Source organism: Primulina eburnea, chromosome 5, assembly GCF_022965805.1.
Source record: "Primulina eburnea isolate SZY01 chromosome 5, ASM2296580v1, whole genome shotgun sequence".
Taxonomy (NCBI): Eukaryota; Viridiplantae; Streptophyta; class Magnoliopsida; order Lamiales; family Gesneriaceae; genus Primulina; species Primulina eburnea.
Genome location: NC_133105.1, coordinates 4,502,506 through 4,523,146, shown reverse-complemented (window position 1 = coordinate 4,523,146; position 20,641 = coordinate 4,502,506). Strand labels below are relative to the sequence as shown.

Below are 20,641 nucleotides of genomic sequence, written 5' to 3'. Positions count from 1 at the left end.
TATATCAATGATAATAATAAGATTTTATATTATTCTTGATAATTTTGGAAATGGTTTGTAATAATAATAGAATGAAATTAGGAATACAATCGATACAATTTTGTAGAATTGAAAAAATGGAGTCTGTCAAAAAAAAAAAAAAAAAAAAAAGAATGGAAAAAGTAAAAACAGACAAGTGATATATGAAATATGACTCATTCAACTGGTCATTATTTTACTATATTTTTGGGTCGACATGTCTCAATGATATAAATATGAGCCATCAATATTCACACGTATTATATGTACACAATTCATTATATTTTTCAAAAAATATATTTTTTATTTTGAAACTCAATATTTGTGTTGATCATAATACTATAACTAGAAATTTGCAAAATGAAATTTAAACAAATATGTTGAATTTTATAAAATAATACAGGAAGGTATTATGAAAATTTACTAGATAAATAATTAAACACGAATGATTTTAACATTATAAAATTTGGACATAAATTTTCACAAAAAAGTAACTGGTATCCCTTCCACACTTAAAAATCCCAAAATTAATCATTCTACTATAGTCTATACATATATTTATTTATTCATACATAATATAACTTGTAAGAATTTTGGCATCAACTTAGCAAACAAGACGTGATCTTTTACTACTCAAATATATAAAATATAATCATCCCTTAACTTTCATTGTTGAAATTGGACTTGATCCGACCAAATTGGAATCATTTTTTTTTTTAAAAAAAACCATTATTATATAAGGAAATTAGATTTAGTATCATGTCAATTATTAATTTATTTATGAATTATACACACACGTGTGTAGTGTACATGTTATCTAATATAGCTATATGAAAATGGTCTTGAACTAGTTCTGGTACCATATTAAAATGGTTTTATATCAATTTTGAAGCAACTCAATCCGATTCATTATTGATGTTGAATTCGATTCAATTCGATACCAATTATATCGGCTCTTGATTGAACATGACCGAATTCGGATCAGTTCGAGTTGATTCAGTCCATTAACCGTGCTTAATTTGACAAGTAAATATTCATATGATTTAAATTTCTAAACCAATAGAAACTATAGGCACAAAGAGAAAGCAAAATACCTTGTTTACTACTGGCTGCTCACCGTGTATAAAAACGATGCTCGTAGAAACAATACTTGTAATAATTAGTCAACATAGAAGAATGTTGATGAAGTAGAGTCCTATCCTATCACAAAGAGTTGGCCTATTTTCTTAAATTGCCATTAAATATTATTCAATCTAATTACCATTATTTGGGCACGAAGAGCACGGCAAAATTACTCTTACCTACTTGCACCATTTAATTTTAGACAAAAACTTGTGTGAGACGGTCTCACGGATCGTATTTTGTGAAATAGATATCTTATGTTGGTCATCCATAAAAAATATTACTTTTTATGCTAAGAGTATTACTTTTTATTGTGAATATCAGTAGGGTTGACCCGTCTCACAGATAAAGATTCGTGAGACTACAAGAGGCATACTCTTAATTTTATGGGCCTAATTTACTGTTAAATCTTACAATTTGTTGCCTATTCTTTATTTTATGTTAGAATAGATCAATTAAGTCACATTTAACAAACTTCAAAAGAATCCAACCAAAAGATCGTATTTTGTGGTTGAATGTTATATTAGATTATGCATATTTTATTTTTTAATTAAACTTTAAACTAATTTGTTCTGTATTTTGTAAATAGATAATGATATGCAAATATTTTATGGACTTTGAGAACTTGGGAAAAGAAAATTAGGGGAAATTGGTTTTTTTTTTTCGTCTTTTTATATTTGGCTACTTTTAGTCCCGTAGATTTCTTTTTTGGTTGATGTAATTTTAGTGTTTTTTGATAGGACATGTTTGTGTGACATTTAACACGTTAGTATTATATTAATGTCATATTGATGATAAGCTATGTTAAACATTATAAACGATCAAATTTATAACTTTTTCCAAGAAAACTATAAGATATGCGACAATTATAAATATATAATCACAAATTTCCTATAGGATTTTAATATTTTATGGTAGTCTTTAACTAATAAGAGAATGATGGTAAAGACCAGTTAATTTTTTATACAGGATCTATGAGCATCATGCATGCACCATAGATATAGAAAGATATTACTCTAGGATTCAAATATAAAGAATAGTATTGGGCTGATCTGATTTGGATCTTTTAAAGTATTATGTATCGTAGAACGATTGGATCATGTGAATTTCACGTAAGGTCTACTTAATCCTACGATAATACTGGACACGCACCATGTCCAAACGCCAATTTCGCCATATTTATTTTGCATTAATGGAACAACCAACTTTGAGATATACATAATCTGATGGACTAAATTACAAAAAGAGAATATTAATTAAAATGTAATCCCATGTAAAAAGAAAATACCTTCAACCTACTCCCCAGTGTTTTCTGGATCTTATATAAACCAAAGAAAGACAACCTCTGCAGCAGCAATGGCATATTACAACGGAAACCTTACATTTCTCCTCCTTATTACTATACTTTTCTGCGTGACGGCGACTGAAGATGAAAGGGCCGAATGCAGCAAGATAAATTCGGTTGAGGAAATATGCACTTTGACTATGTTTCCCAATTCTTGTTACAACTCCCTTGTCATGAATCTTGCTCCAAACGTACCCACTCGGCCTGAGATAATCTACATGAAATCTGTTCGAGTAGCCATGGCTGAAGTTTCAAGAACGACCCACGATTTTTCCGAGAACGGGACGCTTCAAAAACTCGTAGTCGGGAAAAGTAAAGACAAGGAACCAGCCCTTTCTGCAATGGGGATTTGTAGGGAACTTCTTTCTCTTGCCATGGACAACGTTAACAAATCTTCGTCCTCGAACGATGGTTCCTCTTTCGAGAAGAGTTATGACCACATAAGAAGTTGGCTAAGCGCAGCCGCAACCGATCTTCAGACATGTGAGGATGGGTTTGAGGATTTGTCCAAGGAGGTGAGAAATATTGCTGCCGTAAAACTGAAGAATTCGACCGAGTATACGAGCAACACTCTTGCCATTGCGACTGAGATTGGGAAATGCAAAAAAGCAACCAGGGAACATCTGCAAACGGCTAATCCGAATGCAAGAAAATAGCCCGGTCGATCGTTTAGAGTTGGTGTAGGGATCGGAATCAAGTTTAGTTGGCTTCAAGATAATATTGTTCCTTTCCAGATAGTATAAAATGAATGAATAAATTTTGAGTGAGTCTTATGTGAGACTCTCTCACAGATCCTAATTCGTGAGACGAGTCAACCACACCCATATTTACAATAAAAAGTAATACTTTTAGATTAAAAAATAATACTTTTTCATGGATGACCTAAATAAGAGATTCGTCTCACAAAAACGACTCGTGAGACCGTCTCACACAAGTTTTTGTCATAAATTTGTGTGAGAAATTTTCTCTAAGAACTTTAAGAAAAAAAGTGCTGATAAACATATTTTCCAGCATTATATATATATTTTTAAATATTTTCCAGCATTATTTTAATAACATTATAATAATAAAAAAGGCTAATATCTGATAGCTATCCAAGCGAAATAATATCTCTGGAAATTTACAAGCATTGGGTAGGTGATCAGAAGCTAATGCTAATATACGAGAAAATGGTAAATTTAATCTTGGAAGTTATCACGTCTTGTGCTTTGGTATTTTAATGTGTCAAAATTGTGTTCTAGGTTTTTGTCCATGAAACTTTGTTTTTTATTGGTTTTTTGTTCTATTTCGTCGGAGCACAAACTTAACATCAGACACATTATCAATTTTTCGATGCAACATCAGTACTCTAAGCGAAATAAGTACACTAAGCGAAATATGACTGAAACCTAAAAAAAACAAAACTACAGGATTAAAATACAATTAGGCAGGTTAATCTATCACAATTATAAATAACAATTATGCAGGTTAATAATGTAGATGATGCGAAGTAAACGGTAAAGTGAAAAACAGAGAGTTAGTAAAGGAGAGTTGTCATTAACCACTATTTCACCACTTTCATTGAAAATCTTGATCAGTTAGCCTTCTCTGTTCAAGTTTTTTTGGCATTTAAAAACATTGTAACTAATTATTACATAATACATACATACATACATATAAATATATGTGTGTGTGTGTGTGTGTGTGGACTTGGATGGTGAAATTTTAATTAAGTCCACTAATCACAAATATAAATAACAATATATAATAGCCGTTGAACCAAACTTGTACAAACTTATATTCAACAACTGGACCCTTCAATGCTCCACCAATTCATTATTAAACCTAAAGAGAACAAGTCCATGGCCTCCGCGGAAGATGACTTAACTTTCCCCGCCGCCGCCAATTAACAGCCATACTTCATCGGGTCGCCGCCTCCAGTCAAAACTCAGAGCTACATTCTGAAAGTGAACAAGAAGTTTAAGAGAAATCCAACATGTCTCTAATACAAGAATTCAAAGCCAGCAGTGTTGATCGGAAAGAGAACACTTCCACTGAGGAGAAAATGGATATGCTCTGGGAGGATTTGAACGAAGAATTTTCAAGAATTAGTGGGAAAATTGCAGTGGAGGTCAGGTGTATCAAAGCTACGAAATTGTGGAAAACAAATGGGCATGTCTTTTCTGGAAAGAAATCAAAACATTCTTCTTCTCATCAAAATCGTCGAAAAGATGTTCAAATGGGATACACCGTCGTTCATATCACAAGGTCAACTCGAAAAAAACAAAAAGAATAAAAATGGAAGTAGTTTAGAAATCACAAAAATGACAGACTAATCAGCACTAAGTACTCCCAGTACTCACACATCTTTAAATAAGGAGTTAGTTCATCTTTAAAATTCATTATTTATGAATTATGATACGTCGATGAACATTCTTTTTCATCAAATTATTGGTAAGCGATATTACTTTACTTCATGTATTCAAGCACAGATTTAACATTTTTTATGCTTAAATTCGACAACAGGGCAAGAATAAAAAAAAATTGACAAAAAATTCATGTTGTAAATAACAACGAATTGAATACATATGTACAAAAATATCTGGCTATTCGTTTAAGCATTATACATTCAAAGAAATTAAATGAAAATTGGATTTAACTGAGGACCTGTGCTCAGATGTTATAGCATCTTTCCCGTGAATTGAGAATCCGGTGATGCTGATCTTGCTTGCTAGCGTCGTGTAAATGGAGAGCACCAGGTTCTACCATTCTTCACAGCAAGTTGGTAATTACATATGTTATATTGTGACAGATCCACCATTCCAAGAATAATGCAGATTGCTTACAAAATGAAAAATTACCGCGTTGTCGGATATATGGCACAAAAGAATCATCTGACAAAGCTAGAGCATCGTGAAACTACCCCATCTCAATTTGGGGGATATTTCTCTTCTCTTCCAACCTGTGGTGGTACAACTTAGAAATCTTTCGCCTCTCGCAGTCCTGAAACAGAGATAATAGGCAAAAAAAGAATCGCTACATGCTGAATTTTGTCAAATACACATTGAAGAGCTTGCTTATATACAGGGTAAATTAAAAGCTGTACCTTGAACATATTGAAATAAAATGGTTTATCAGGATTCTTCCTTCTCAACTTGTGATATGTATAGGCAAAACTTAGCTGATCACGAGGAGTAAACCGATCAACCTCATTAAACCAAAGGCAAGAAAATAAGTTTGACATTGGTGTATGTGCCCTAACAATGAAAGATCCCTCGGGTACATCTGCAAAAAATTTACTGCGTCATGTAAAAAAGCACAAAATATTATGTTGAAAAAAAAACATGTATAGATATTGGATGCAAAATCATACTGCTAGGTAGAAGTTTGTCTGGGTCTGACGCATTGAACCTTTTCATCCGATCTGCTTGATAGAAAGCAAACTGTTCGTCTATTACACTATGGTTGTACTTGTTAAGCTTTTTATTCTGAGCAACCTCTTCCCACAAACAATGACGGTCATAGTGATTGGAAATAGCATACTCATGATCTTTTCTCCAAAGGAAGTATTCTAAGATGACCAAAGGATCAAGTTGAAGACGAAGTTTGCTATCCAACCAAATTGAGTACCTAAATATGAGCCAGATGGATATTTATAAGGGAAGGTGGTAACATTAGATCAAAACAAACATTCAAATACAAAAAAGAAAAATCAAAGCTCTCAGAAATGAAGTCTATAACTCCGGAATCCAAAAATATTTATAAACTGCAAATAATAGAAAATGAAACATCTGGACATTAATACGAAAGCAGCCTTTTAAGTGTTTAGAGATGCTGGTATTTTTGTTCTACACGTGTTAGATCTATCATCCTGAAGTAAATAAGGATATTGTCATAACTTATGTGTATTTGAATTACACCAAATGAATTTAAAAGAACTGAATATGAATATTATTAATATAGAAAAAGAATGGAAAATGGTGTGAACAATATTTGTGCAATCTAATGACCACAATAATCACTAATCATTTACCTGGCTGAAGGAAAAAGTCGGTGTGGCAAAAATTTTGGTATCTTGCCAACTCTCCGCATATCAGTGTAAGGGAGATTTTTTACCACCACAATCCTCCATAGCCCAATAAAGCCCATCATATCTGGGGTTTGGCCTTCTGTGGAAAGAGCTTGTAGAGTCAGCTCATCCATAAACATGACAAAACACACATTTTTCCTTGATGCGCGAGAGACCTGAGTTTGGAAAAGAAGGAATGAAATCAAATGTCGTAGCTGTAGCAATCAATTACTATGCATTAATTATCAATAACGAGTTTGCTTTATTTAACCACTTGATCTTTCCACTTCAATTGTTAAATCTCTACAGTTAGAATCGTGGTTCTTATCTGAGAAAAGCATGGTACCGTTAACAACTTCACAGTTTTTACTCATAAAAGTCTTTTCACAATGATGCCCATTGCCCTCCCTTTTCTTTGTTTTAAGAAAAAAAATCTATAAAAAATTTCACCAGTGTGTTTTCACAAGTGTTCAAGAAGGTCCGCTATATCGAGAGGAAAACTATGTCAGCATCAATGAAAACAAAAACCAGATACCAATACATAATTCTGTACTTTATAATAGATCTTATTGAAAGCCAATGAGTTCAGCAAATCAAGCAGATGAACAAGTTATGAACATTATCTCATATTTGTGTATCAGTTCCCAAAACCTGAATGTAAACTATTTATAAATATTATATTGATATGCTATTTTCCCTCAAGCTTACAACATCAAATCAATGATGCCCACTCCCATTTTTAACATTGGCCACAGGGTTCAAATCCAATCAAATTGTCGAAATTATGAGTATCATTGCATTTTCTTTTGCTAAGCCAAAGATCACATCTCGTTCATGTTTTTCATATATCCAAGATGTACAGTGTTTTAAAGACTAGTAAACTAAGGGGTAAAGAATAATACCGTCCTGCCCATTGGTGATCTCAAGCGATCAGAATTCCCAAAGACACAAGACATTACAGCGATGTGGCAGCTACTAATGTATTTTGCATCATCTTCTGCCAAGTCAAATCCTGTACTTGGTGACCCTTTAGGTCCTTTCACGAAGCCACAGTTTATTCTCTGATCATGAGCAATAAATGATTCTTCCCTCTCTATGAGAGTCTGATGTCCGGCAAATCTAGATTCCCATTTTTCGTTTTCAATTATTTTTTCCTCTATTTCTGTATATTGCAAGGAAAATCTAGCAAATTTTCGACTTTGTACAGGCTCAACAAGTAGAGAAGAAGAATCCAAAAGTTTCATCTCACAAGAACCTGAAATTGTTGAGCATCAGCATCTCAAGCCAAACCAATAACAGAAATGGAGAAAAAGATAAAAGGAAAAGTTCACTAGCATACCAACAATCTGTCAGTATCAAATTTAGATGGCTATATTTCAATCAGGAAAAAGTAAGGAAATGGTTGACATGATGTCAATGAGTAGATACACGTGCAGGGGTGATTCAAAAGCAATTTTTTTTATGAAGTTACATATTTATTGTCTTCAAAAACCGGAAGTACATCTGATACGAAAAAGGCAAGTACATATTGTGGCAATAATTAAAATTTTATGAGACTAGGCATAAAACTGAATGAGTACTCTGTGGTAGCTAAAATTTGCGTAATGTCCAAAGTGGAAGTTTTAACTTAACAAAGAAAGAATTACTTCGTCCTTCAATTCCAGCAGTTTAAAAAAACAACCACGGACTTCTCTACTGATCAAGTAACATGATCTTCTAACAAGAAAAGAAGGAATCAACTTCTTATTTACAAGTAAAACTACAACTTTGTGAGAAATAAAACAATTACCTGAAAATTTTCGACGTTTTGGCTTCTTTTTGCTACCTGAGTGCCTTTCAGGCACTAATTTTCTGACTGGATGATCTTCCAGAAAAGTGATATTTTCAGGATTTGTATTGACTTTTGGATGCTGAGAGTGTAAAAGGGATTCTTCAGTAAACAAATCAGCAGAACCTGAATCAACATTTTCAATTACTTCTTGCTTTTTATTTCTAGCATGATGATCAAGAAAAGACTCTCCAGTGTTAATGCTATGGGGTTTACTGGCAGTAGACTGGTCCTTGCTATTATGTGCAGTATTATCATATTCTTCCATTTGATCATCGTGAATGTCAATACCATCATCATATTCTTCATCAGCTTCTAACGCTCTATGTTTTTCACCATTAGAATTGCCGAATTGCTGTTTGCTACTGTCATTCACATCCATTGACTCTCCAATGCTCTTTAGTGAGGCTTCATATTCAGCCTCATACATTTTTAATTCGTTGCGCCCAGCCTCATTGTACAAACTATTACCCCGATGATCTAAAACTTTCGAAGGTTTGTCTGAAAGTGACTTTTTATCGTGGTCTTTCACTTCATGATTATCCACAGAATCATCCTGTGTTTGCTCCAATTCCTCCTCACTATAATCTTCATCCCTTCTCCTATCATCCTTGTCCCAATATCGTGAATCCCGGTCATGTGCTACTGATCCGTTGCCAAATTTGAGCTCCTCCAATTTTGGAATTTGTGTGATATTCATGAGAAAACCCATATCATTTTCCATTTCATCATCCTGGATTTGGTTTATATTTGTTTCCCCTCCTAAACAGATAGAATAAGTAAATACCAACCAAACTTCCTACCAGGTAGCCAACCATAATCTAGTATTTCATTGACCGTAAAGTTGAAGCATTTGTTTAGAATTATAATAGTTTCATGATTTCATCTAAGTTCAAGTTAACTTTATATAAATCCCAATGCGCAATCAAACACATTAATAAAACCCCACACTTCTTGCTAAAAATTCTACAAGCATGGTTTCTCAAATCTACGACATGTCTCATTAAGGCTTTAGAAACTATTTGGTTCAGATTGCAAAAGCATTAGAAGTACCTCTGAATCACGGCTCCAGCATCAAAACACCCCTCTCATTAAGGGGAAAAAATCAATTCGAACCAAAATGCCACCATCTTTCAAATTCACCAATATACACACCTTTTGGAATATTGCTAGTTTTTTCACTCAAAAAAGAAAACCTTAATTCCACGTCAAATCTAGCGAAGAAATCACTAAAAGCTGCCAACAGTTCGGGGAAAAAAACTTAATTAATGTCGGTATCAATTCAACTAACCAACCAGTCCAATCATCACCTATTACAACAATTTCCTGCCCTCTTCAGCTACTTGAGGCAATTAATCGATAGTTAAAATGAATAAAACCAAGCACAAACACATGATCACATACAACCCCCAAAAAAAAACGAGCTTTATCTTTATTAAGGAAATACACACCTTTACTCTGCAATAAGAAATAGAAGAAAGCGGCGATTGAGAGAATAAGAAAAAGCATCAGACCACCAAATCCAGTCGAAAGCTTATAACCCTGCGAGGTCTTCGATCGCCGATGCTGATGGTGATGAGAGTGTCGAACGGCGATCGACACGTGGCCCGAAGTGACGCCATTTCTCGCCCCACTAATGCCGCCGGATTGCCTGAACTGAGCCATCCGCGCATTATGCCCGTTCTGACAAGACGGAGATAGGGGGAGTTCACCGGCGAGAGCTACTATTTAGCGGCGGGAGGTGGGTTCAATTTATTTGTTTGATATATTTACTACATACCAAAATGCTCCAGCTTCAATAAATTAGGAAACTCCCGTCAAATCTTCGACTTATTAACATTCCTAAAATCTCAAAATTCCAGAGAAGATAAATTTTTATATGAGAATCAAACGGAATTCAAGGAGAATTGAAATTAAAAATATCATTTTTAGGTTTAGATTGGATGAATTTTAAAATGAGATTAATATTTGGTGGAATTTGATGAGATTTTATTTAAGTATATAATTTTTTTATAAAATAGATTAGATTTCACAAGACTTGGATTATAAAAAATAAATAAAATTATTTTTCCTAATAAATTTTTATAATTTTCTAATAAATTTTAGAAGTTCTTCCCAAATTTTATAAACTACCGCTTATCCAAAAATATATATTATCAATTTACACACATATATATTATATGTTATTTTAAAAAAATTATTTCAAAATCAATTTAAAATATTTTTATATTATTAAGATATTTCTATTAAAAAAATTGTTGTTTTAATGATAAAACTTAATTTATCAAAATTTGATAAATTTATTTTTAACTTCTTATAATAAATTTTATAATTTTTGAATTTAGTAAAAAAATTGTTCAATTAAAAATATTTTTAAAATATTCAAATAAAATTTATCTTTTGACAAAAAAATAAAAATATTTATATAAATATTGTTGATAAACAAATCATTTAAAAAAACAATACAATATTTTTTAATATAAAATAAATTAATTTTGATGATTACAACAATTTTACCAAATCCATATCTATTTTTATTGTTCAAATATTCTTTAGGGTTTCTTGCCTTTTTACCCAGTATAAATTCGCGCGCACTTCCTTCTCCTATCTGCCAGTCCGTCCCCAGCCATGTATTCGAAGCTTAAATTCTCTCCTTGATATGTCTTCACTCAAATCTACTAGTTTCAAGGTATTTTTGGTTCTCCAATATTTGGATTTATCGTTTTTTCGCTCTGTTTTTGGAACTAGATGCTTTTAATTCGAGTTTTATTGATCAGATAATTTTATGTGCGTGATAACAAGTTCCACACTGAGGCACTCAAATCTACTAGTTTCAAGGTTTGAGACACTTATTGTGTGGGAAATCTGGACATGACTAGATACACTCTGAAGAATAGGTCTACTGGTGAAATTGTTATGAAACACTTGAACGAAGATCAAGAGTCTTGTACGACTAACTTCCGTGATCAAGAATCAAAGGCTGAATTGGAGCTTCAAGAAAAATTATCACTGCTCGAGTAGTTTCCCAATGAATATAGACGATTTGGTTGCACACTTGAGTTTGTTACCATAAATCTCAAGAGGGCTCTCGGTTTTGTCAAGGTTCCGGAGGAATTGGAGGAATACTCCGCTACCAGTTGAATGTTCGAGCTTTTGATGACCTTTATGATGATGGAGAAGTCTATGATGATGATGATTATTAATCAACCAACTTCTCAAACTCAGGTGCTGTGGCTGAGTGGGAGGCCTGCACCTGTGTGCGAGGGCTCGCGCTTAGCTGTTCCGCTCAAGGGGAAATTTTTTGGAAGAATTTGGACAGGCCCATGAGGTTTATTATTTCGTTCATACTGGCCTTTAAAATTGTTCTAAATTTTAATCGGAAGCTTCCTAATAATTAAGTCTCTGTTACCTTGGGAAGCAGGTTTTAATTATTAATTATTTTTTATATCTTATGTGCATGTGCAGTCATGGCTAAACAATTGGGAGGACACAAAAATTAAATGTGGGGAAGCAAGGTGAAGTTTGTGACTGATTTGGCCGAAATGTGTGAATGCTGGTGATCCATACCACGGTACTTGCTGTCTTACACATAATACAGTGAGAGCTTTATGTTTAATTGTGGTTTCAGGAGAGAAGGCCATTTCGTCTTGAAGTTCTAAGGCATGAATTTTTATTAATTCGGTTAAGTTGTGTGTGTTTCCTGAAAATTTGGGACAATAATAATTAGTCTTGAATTTGGAATTGTAATTTATTAACAAATCAGATTCCTCATATTGGCGGCAATGTTTTGGATGCTTATTTTAAATTATCATGGGTTGATTCTATTTTGTCTACACCCAATTACATTTTCACCGTCAATATCCTATGAAAGGAATAGTGAATATCTTAATAACACGTGAAAATAAAAATATTGAAATATGACAAAAGCTGTCCATGCGAATGTCTAACATGGTCATAGATAATTTGAAAATTTTCATTTGTGTGTCTGGTATTTGCCTCCCTTTGCTTTCGGTGTCCAAATATATTGTGAATAATCGTGCATGTGTCTTTCTTGTTTGGTATAAAATGGAAATGATGGCATTAAGTAAAAGGTTTGAGCAGGAAAGCGGTATTGGTAGCCATGGGATAGGCGTGTTTGGAAAAAAAAAAAAGAACTGAGGAAGAGGGCCCCTGTTCGTGTTCAAGTTTTACACCGGGACATTCGCAACCTCTTCAATAGCAATATTGTCACGTAAAAGGTTGGCTATGGGATGCAAGAAAGGCAAGGATTACATTCTAGTATTGAATGACAATCCAGACTTCATCCCCACACTTTTCATTCTCCTATCCCATGCTCTGATCACTGTAATGCCTCCTGCGTTGATCATATCCTCTTGCTGATCCATTTATAAGCCTCATCTGTCTTGTGTTTGCACGAAAAATGTGGGCTTATGTTGTGTCTTGTGTATGTTCGTCAATTTGATTATTGTTGGGTGTTGCATATATTGTCAGCGAGAACGAAGTTTTGGGTGTTTGTTCCTATCAGTAGAACTTCAGTCAATCCATTCTTGGAACTTATGATGTTTTTCTTGCAACTGGGACTGCTTTATATGTTTGGATATTTGCTGATTTTGTTCTGATCCTGTCGTATCCTGTGATTGTGTAGATTGTGCCGTGGGGTGATTCTACGCTACACCGGGAGTTTTACTCCCATATGCCCCAAGATTAAATTGATCGTTCTAGTGTGATTTAATTTGTAGTGATTTCACCATAGTTGATATGTTATTGATAGTGGGAAGCATAATTTTCTTTCGTATTTAAAATTAAAAAGTAAACTTGCAAACTACAGTAAATTTTGATGAGTCAAATTTGTAAAGTGACGTTAAAACTATGAGATATTCATTAGCTACGTACTCCACTACAATTTGTTAAGCTTGTGCATATGATTTTTCCTGAGGAAATCAAAGGTGGAAGACAGATGTAAACTCTTGACTAATAAGTCTTCTTTTCAATTCGGGTTACCTTGGAGTTGGATGAAAACATGGAGTGCCCTCTTGGGATCACAGAAATTTGTCGAGGATAGGATGCAAAAATACTCTCCAGACGTGTTCCAGAGCTCGTTGTTGGGAGAAAAATGGCTATATTCTGCAGTGCACAAGGCAACAAGTTCCTTTTCGTGAACGAGAACAAACTCCTGATTCCTGGTGGACACAATCAATGAAGAAAGCCCTGCTGTTCCCCGAATTCGTCGACGATAATTTGAAAGATGTGTCGGCCTTAAAGCTTGGCTTCCACCACGACATTCTCAAGCCCGAAGCACTGAAACAGTACTTACCGGTTATGGATGCCTTAGCACGTGACCATTTGGATAAAGACTGGACCCCCAATGCAGTACTGAAAGTTGTTCCCCTGGCAAAGTACACCTTTGAGAAAGATATTCCGAACGAGAAAGATATCTCTAAATGAAATTTGTTCCCCTGTGCTCCTTTTAGACAATATTTTTCAAATAAATTTGGTCCAAAAAGATTAATACTTGTCAAAAATCGCACCGAACCCAGCACGCGTGTGTATTTCACCAAGATACGCTTATTAGTGTCTTTTTTTTCCTAAAAACTTCTGATATACATTAATCTGTTTATAAAAAAATCTAATTTGTCTATTTTTATGATGTGAGATAAATCCCACTTTCTTTCCTTTTCAATACTCTTCTTAATTCATTTATCCAACAAATGAAAAATTTTCATTTAGAGATTCTGAGGACATTAAATGATGATTCTCATATTTCCTGAACAAATAAAATTGAAACCTCTGCAACTGAAGATTACGAAATAAATTGCAATAGATCAATTTTCTAAAAAAAAAATTGATTGATCTATAGATCAGAAGCTTCCATTTCCATAAATTCATTTGAATCAAATCAAATGGAAAAGGCAAGCCAAGAACATGCAGAGAGTCGTGCTTTTCTTAAAAATTATGTACACTTTATCATTAATATCAATACATCTTCCAGAAGCCGTTTCACCTTTCTCCAACAGATTCAGTGATTTCTTGTTATGAATCATCTGTGATCTTACATTACCACGTATGCAGTAATGTATCAAGTTGGAGTTATGTTAGCCATCAGGGACGCTCTTCTTGTTACATTAAGTACAGCGATTGATCGATATGAAATCATGATGTTTCAAGCTCTGAGTCGCCTTAATGCGATATACGCAATTAATCTGTACCCTACAAACATGATCAGCAGCATGCTCGCGCACACTGCAGGATGGATTTGGCCACGAATATCTTCGTCTACGAATTTACAGGTCAATTTATCCTGTCTCCCAGACAAGCAACTGAGGAACGTGTAAATTCCTTCCCCATCCCCATATTGAACATGGATAAGAAGCCTGTAGCTGTAAAATGTAGTTGAAACATATTTTATCCATGACATGAAGGATGGCACTTTGTGCACATAATACCCTCCAGTCAGGACAAATGCCAGCATTGTGACAGTAACTACAGTTGAAGCTTTCTTGGAATCCATTATCAGTGCGCCCAATGCAAGACCGAGCCCTTGAGAAACGAGCACATAGCTGAGCAAGACCAGCAGTGTCAGCAAAAAAGAAGAGAGCTCTGGTTTTAAACCAGTCATCCAATATGCTATGCAAAGGAACAAGGTGGGAAGGATTAACTCCATTGGCAAGTCTCCGGTGATTCGAGCCATGAAATAAGACAACAACGTGTACATACCGGAGGCCCTTTCCTTCATGAAAATAGCTCTTTCTTGAGGGAAGGCGAATACCGCATTGAAAGATGGGAAAACTCCCCAAAAGATGCTGATGAAGAAGAGAAGGCCAAGACGATCTTGGATGTCATGGTAATCTGAATGCCACCACATGAAACCAGCTAGCAACGAAGCAGTGATCACTTGAAAAACTCGTAGAGAATTGAAAGTTTCATGCTTTCTCTCCTTGAGGTTTCTTCGGAGGAGAATGGTAAATTGATTGAAGAAAGTTGAAAAATAGCTTGTCCAACCATAATGCTTGGTGGTGTGGTTCAATCTCTCTTTCGGGACCATGCACGGGGAATCCCTGCAAGCTGACTTTACCTTGGGAGCTAGTACACTATTGTAGGATTGTACGAGGGATTGTCTCACATTAGGCTTTTCTTTCTCACTCGAACCATCAAGCGGGCATACTCCTGCACTCACGAAAGTGGATTCGATCAGCACACATCAAAAACGTCTGCAACCTCGTCTATGTATCAAAGCATGGTTCAAAATCTACACACAAGCATAGAACTCGACATCATTCGCATCTGCATCTATGCAGAATCCCATTTCTTAATTTCTTCAAAGAAGATTTCATTACATTCCCACGCAAAAGGTAATGGATATCCGCTATATCACTCCCAGAACTTATATTTGAGCAATGTTCATGAATACTCTCTACCATGTACACGTTAAACACAATTCCTAAATGAATAAAGAAATTTAAATTTATGATATTTTCCCTTAGGCTTGCATGGCAAAACACATACAAACTATAGAAAGATACCATTATAGAACATTGGTGCGACGGCCCAAACACATTAAATGCCATCTTAGTGGAATGTAAAATTTAATGCACCTCCACGCAACATTTACCATTGACAAATCAAGTTTCGACACATATTAAAATTCGATTGGTTAAGTCAAAAGAATCGCTGTTGTGGAATAGAGTATTTGAGATATTTAAGATTTAGAAAACTAATGAGTGGGAAAGTGAAGCTAACTAAAGCTATATCCAATATTGGTGGTGGAAAGGTGGGAGTCCACTCAACATAATGCTTGCTGCTAATGGACTTGGTCCACCATTTCCCTTTCCTTTACATTTATTTAATCATTTTTTTAAAAAAAAGTAAGAAATTTTGTTGAAGTGGGAGAAGGCTTCATTTGCATGGCATCCTAACACGTGGAGTTCTTCCATTTTCCAAATGAAGGAAAATGATGCACTTAATGTGAATAATATAACAAAAAGGAAAAAAAGGATAAAGAAACATTTTATCGAAATTTAAGATTCTTTAAACATCCGGAGAGGCTAATTAATGCAAAGTTTTTAAGATTTCGAAACTTAGACATCTAATTTATCGGTATATAAATAAATAACAATATTATGAACTACTCCCAAATTAACCAACTCACCATTTTTTTTAAGAGTATACAAGCGAATATCCGTTTGTTCGCGATTTTCATCAAATTTTAACATCAGCCAACTATCTATATTTGTTTGCAATTTAGAACCTTTTTTCCAGAATAGAGAGTTGATGTACACATCAGCAATCCCTCTGTAAATGACTAAAATCGTAAAAAAATACGATTCCTTATTTTCGTATAAAAGTTTAAGCTTAAGTCGAGCTAGCTAGTGTTAATCTCATTCATCTTACACGTAAAAAATTCTTTATAGATATGCCAACCTCCATTTGCGTAAAATGGAAATGTACGCAAGCAATGTAATATAAGTTGCCACTTTTCCCAGCCTAGTTTTTATATATACATATCGGTTAGGTCAAAGCAGTGGAGCCGGTGATCTGATAATGATTTCAATCAAACAAATTCTATTTCCAATATCTCCCATCATACCAAAGTGAATGGTCCGCCGATACTTTAAAGGTAAAGCAAACTTCCCCAACTCATGTATGTAATTAGTACCAATAAATTTCTTTCTTCCTTATTCCTTTCTCAGATGTTTGCATTTCTTCATTTCGATCCAAATTAAGAGACGCCAAAAAAAAAAATCGAATACATGCAAATATTATGCATAAGAAGAAATATTGGATGTATTTGGGACTAGTGATATTTATCTATATTGGTTATACTAGAAGATATTTTGCTTATACTAAACAACAGTCTAGGTATGAATTATGAGACATCTAAAAGTGTGGGGAATAAGTGTGGAAATCTTTTTCAAAAAAAAAAAAAAAAAAAAAAAAACAACGAAAATTGTATTTTTTTGTCATATATGTTAGTTTTTTAGGATTTTGATATCCTGTATTGTCGAATTTCAAATTTAGTATGTTATCTTTGATTTTTTTTGATAATTTTAGTTTTTTTTTCACGTGAAACTGATAAGCACCAATTGGACCTTGATGTAAAGGTAACAAATTACTCTTAATGAAAAAATATCAAAATTGTCAAAAACCAAAAATATGTAAAATTAAAACTGAAATTTGACAAGCTACGGAACCAAAATCACAAAGAAAATAATCACCAAAAATATACTTTTCCCAAAATAATAAAGTAGATTTGAGAATCCAGTACATAAATTAAAAATAGTGTTTTATGCTCGAAGAAGAAATAATACACTCCCTAAAAAGTATATACAGTAGATAGCAAAGTTCACTACTTTCAAAAACTATAGGACACGTGTTGAAAACTTAATCCTTTACAAGTCAATTTCCCGACCAAAGACATCAACGATCAGGGAAAGAAAGAGTGGATAAAAACCCATAAATTTGAAAACGTATAATTTTATTGTTTTATTTACAACATTCAATATTCGAACATATTATTTTTGAATTGTTTTCCATCCAAAATTATTTTGACGGGATAGTTTTCCCATCCGAACACAGTCTGAATCACAATGAATCACCTACGGCTGCCGCCAACATCCGTTTGACCCTTTCCACTAGACTAGCTAGAGAGGCGCACCTCGACGTTTCTTAGCTAACGTTCCAAGATATTGGATTTATCAAAACTCGAACATTCTCCTAGCTGGTATGGTTTTTTGAATCTCTCCACATAAGTTCCAAACTTAGGAGAAAATATACCTTTAGTTCTTGATGAGTATAATAAATTGAAAAGTTTGAACGATAGAAAGATGTGTTAGATAATTTTAAGATTCAAACGGAAAGCATGATAATTCTTTTAGCCTTTGCACAAGAGGTTTTCTAATGTAATGGAAATATGTGCTTATCTCAATAAAAAAAAATATATATATATGTGCTAAAGTAACGGTGCGTACCATTAGCGAGATCAAGCATGAAATCAGCAGGATTCATGGGAAAACATGGCGAAAACCCCACGCTGTCAAAATAACCCATCGCTTCACTTCGTTTACCGAAGTATATGCACCGCCCCTCCGACAACACAATCAAATCATCAAACATCTGGTACACACGGCTCGACGGCTGGTGCAAAGATGTCACCACCGTCTTCCCCTTAGCCGCCAGCCCACCCAGTGTCGCAACCAGCCTAAACGCCGCCGTCGCGTCCAGACCTGAGGTGGGTTCGTCCAAAATCAACAAGCTCGGGTCTATCAACATCTCATGCGCTATGCTCACTCTTTTTCTTTCGCCGCCGGAAATCCCGCGTATGAAACTGTTACCTATTATTGTGTTATCGCATTTCGACAGACCCAGTTCTGTGATCACCGACTCTGCGATCGAAAGTTTCTCGTTTTTGGGTACTGAATTTGGGAGTCTTAGTAGGGAGCAGAAAACAAGAGTTTCTCGAACAGTTAGGTGAGGGTATAACACGTCGTCTTGGGTAACAAAACCAGTTCTTTTAACCACCTCTTTCGTCAACTTCCGATCGTTGAAGAGCACTGTTCCCGTGAGGCCGTGCCCATGGTGGAGGCGGCCGGCTAGTGCGTTCAGTAACGTTGATTTTCCGCTGCCGGAGGGGCCGAGAATGGCCAAGATCCTCCCCGGCGCGGCCATGCCTGTGATCCCATTCAAGATGGTTCGTTCTAGATGCTGTTGAGTCACCACCGGCGGATTCTCCACGTCTGATAATGGCGCTGACTCTCCAGCAAACATGCTTCTAATGCTGGCGGTTCTTGATTTCGTGTTGCTGTCATGCATCTTTATTTTGTATGAAACGTCGGCGAACTGCGCTCAAGACAGGCAAAACAAAACACTTGATAAAACACCAAGTTATTCAAAATCAACGCTAACTCGAAAGCATTATCATTTAAACCAGTACTGTCAATGCTTTCTTACTTTCAGGGTAATCGGAAAGGAAGATCGAAGAGCTGAATCCGAACATGAGCTCTCTCTTCCATTAGTCACACAATCAGCTCCTTCTGCTTTTCCAGACTCCAGCATTGTGATATTCTTTGAAATGGGAAATTGAGTTGAGAAGGTGAAAGAAAAAGAAGTGGAATGCAGAGCCACAGCTCTGGTACATGGGCTCTATTTATTTAGTCGTTCCCGCATCGAACCCAACATCATATTCGCAACGTGGCGTTAATCCTACAAAGCCAGGTGGATTCTTGCTTCGTCAGTGCGTTCGTCGAATTAGCGACCACTCCACAACTAATTTCTTGCTTTTAATCATCTGCTTTAGCTTAAGCCACTTAGAATATATGATGATTTCTTGCTTCGTCAGTGCGTTCTGTTTAAATTTCAGACATTTATATATGATGATTTCTTTTCATAAAACTCCACAAACCAAACTAGTATTACATCTTTAATGTTTTAAGAATTTGATAATATTCAAGTTTTTCAAACGTGACAACCTTCCCCATTGAACTTGACACCTCCACTGAGGGAGGATAGGACACCTCATTTTGGCGTGGAGGATTGAGTGTAAAGTGGTCTAGTTCCATGTGTCCATTAGGATACGTGGTTGGATATTTCAAACAGGTAGCCTCGGGTTGTACGTAGCATCATCTTTTTTGAGACTCAGACCACTTGGGATATTCGCAGGTTAACTCGATCTTTAAGTCGTCAATTATTTGACAAAGTGACGTATTATATGTATTTAATGCGTTGTTAAGTTACGTAGGAAGATCGTATGGAGAATCAGAGTAATCTGGTTTTTGGCACTTTATCTAACAGATTCAATGTATTCATGAAGCTGTTTTTAGTAAACAGAGATTCAAAGTTTCCACCAGTCCTACAGAGGCACCGAATTCAACGAGTGATCAGTATTGTGCCATGTGAAGTTGTTTGCATTATTTACTCCATCAAAATTCACATACGTGAAGGCAGATTTTTTCTTGATGGAAATACATATTTTCCAATGAAAATGGAAATTGTAGAGAATGCTTCACACTGTTTGTTGAGGAAAAAAAAGCATACAATATGACAGTTCTTAGGACGCGTGTCGCGTGTAAAGCTTCTGTGTTTGGGGCAGATTTCAGACCTCCGCATCTTTAAAGAAAAATTATATGTATTTTACTTAGTTTGTGAGCTTTTGTACTTTTTTTGTCTAGATCAACTTACAGTTTTAAATTATTAATTAAAATTTTAGTAATTTATCCTAAAATTATTGATATGAAATTGAAATATAATTAAGTATGTGTCAAAAAAAATGATTCGAAAATTATTGATG

The 20,641-nt window shown here is 34.9% G+C and overlaps 3 protein-coding genes and 1 long non-coding RNA gene across 6 annotated transcripts; 2 read left to right on the top strand and 2 right to left on the bottom strand.

The window, feature by feature from the left end:
* The first annotated feature begins 2,496 nt into the window (after positions 1-2,496).
* On the top strand, positions 2,497-3,141 carry LOC140831893 (putative pectinesterase/pectinesterase inhibitor 24). Its single transcript, XM_073195607.1, has one exon. It carries the CDS (start codon positions 2,497-2,499, stop codon positions 3,139-3,141), a length of 645 nt encoding a protein of 214 aa, XP_073051708.1.
* Positions 3,142-5,019: 1,878 nt separating this feature from the next.
* Positions 5,020-10,284, bottom strand: LOC140832533 (uncharacterized). Of its 3 annotated transcripts, XR_012118130.1 has the most exons (8): positions 9,813-10,282; positions 8,323-9,123; positions 7,436-7,788; positions 6,498-6,709; positions 5,838-6,094; positions 5,571-5,749; positions 5,326-5,467; positions 5,020-5,234 (listed from the first exon to the last, which is right to left on the bottom strand). XR_012118130.1 is itself a non-coding variant. In XM_073196613.1 (7 exons), the coding sequence occupies exons 1-7, from the start codon at positions 10,024-10,026 to the stop codon at positions 5,384-5,386; spliced, it is 2,100 nt and encodes a 699-aa protein (XP_073052714.1). In that variant the 5' UTR covers positions 10,027-10,282; the 3' UTR covers positions 5,020-5,383. The 3 variants fall into 3 exon arrangements, 2 of the variants coding, with proteins under 2 accessions (XP_073052714.1, XP_073052715.1); XM_073196613.1 differs by having other exon boundaries at positions 5,020-5,467; XM_073196614.1 differs by lacking the exon at positions 5,020-5,234 and having other exon boundaries at positions 5,381-5,467; positions 9,876-10,284.
* Positions 10,285-10,918: 634 nt separating this feature from the next.
* Positions 10,919-12,495, top strand: LOC140832532 (uncharacterized). The gene is made up of 3 exons (XR_012118129.1): positions 10,919-11,050; positions 11,139-11,689; positions 11,827-12,495. It is a non-coding gene; the product is annotated as an uncharacterized lncRNA (long non-coding RNA).
* A 1,606-nt stretch (positions 12,496-14,101) lies between these two features.
* Positions 14,102-19,687, bottom strand: LOC140832531 (ABC transporter G family member 25-like). Its single transcript, XM_073196611.1, has 3 exons — positions 19,306-19,687; positions 18,327-19,194; positions 14,102-15,525 (listed from the first exon to the last, which is right to left on the bottom strand). Exons 1-3 carry the CDS (start codon positions 19,408-19,410, stop codon positions 14,522-14,524), a joined length of 1,977 nt encoding a protein of 658 aa, XP_073052712.1. The 5' UTR covers positions 19,411-19,687; the 3' UTR covers positions 14,102-14,521.
* Positions 19,688-20,641: the final 954 nt, after the last annotated feature.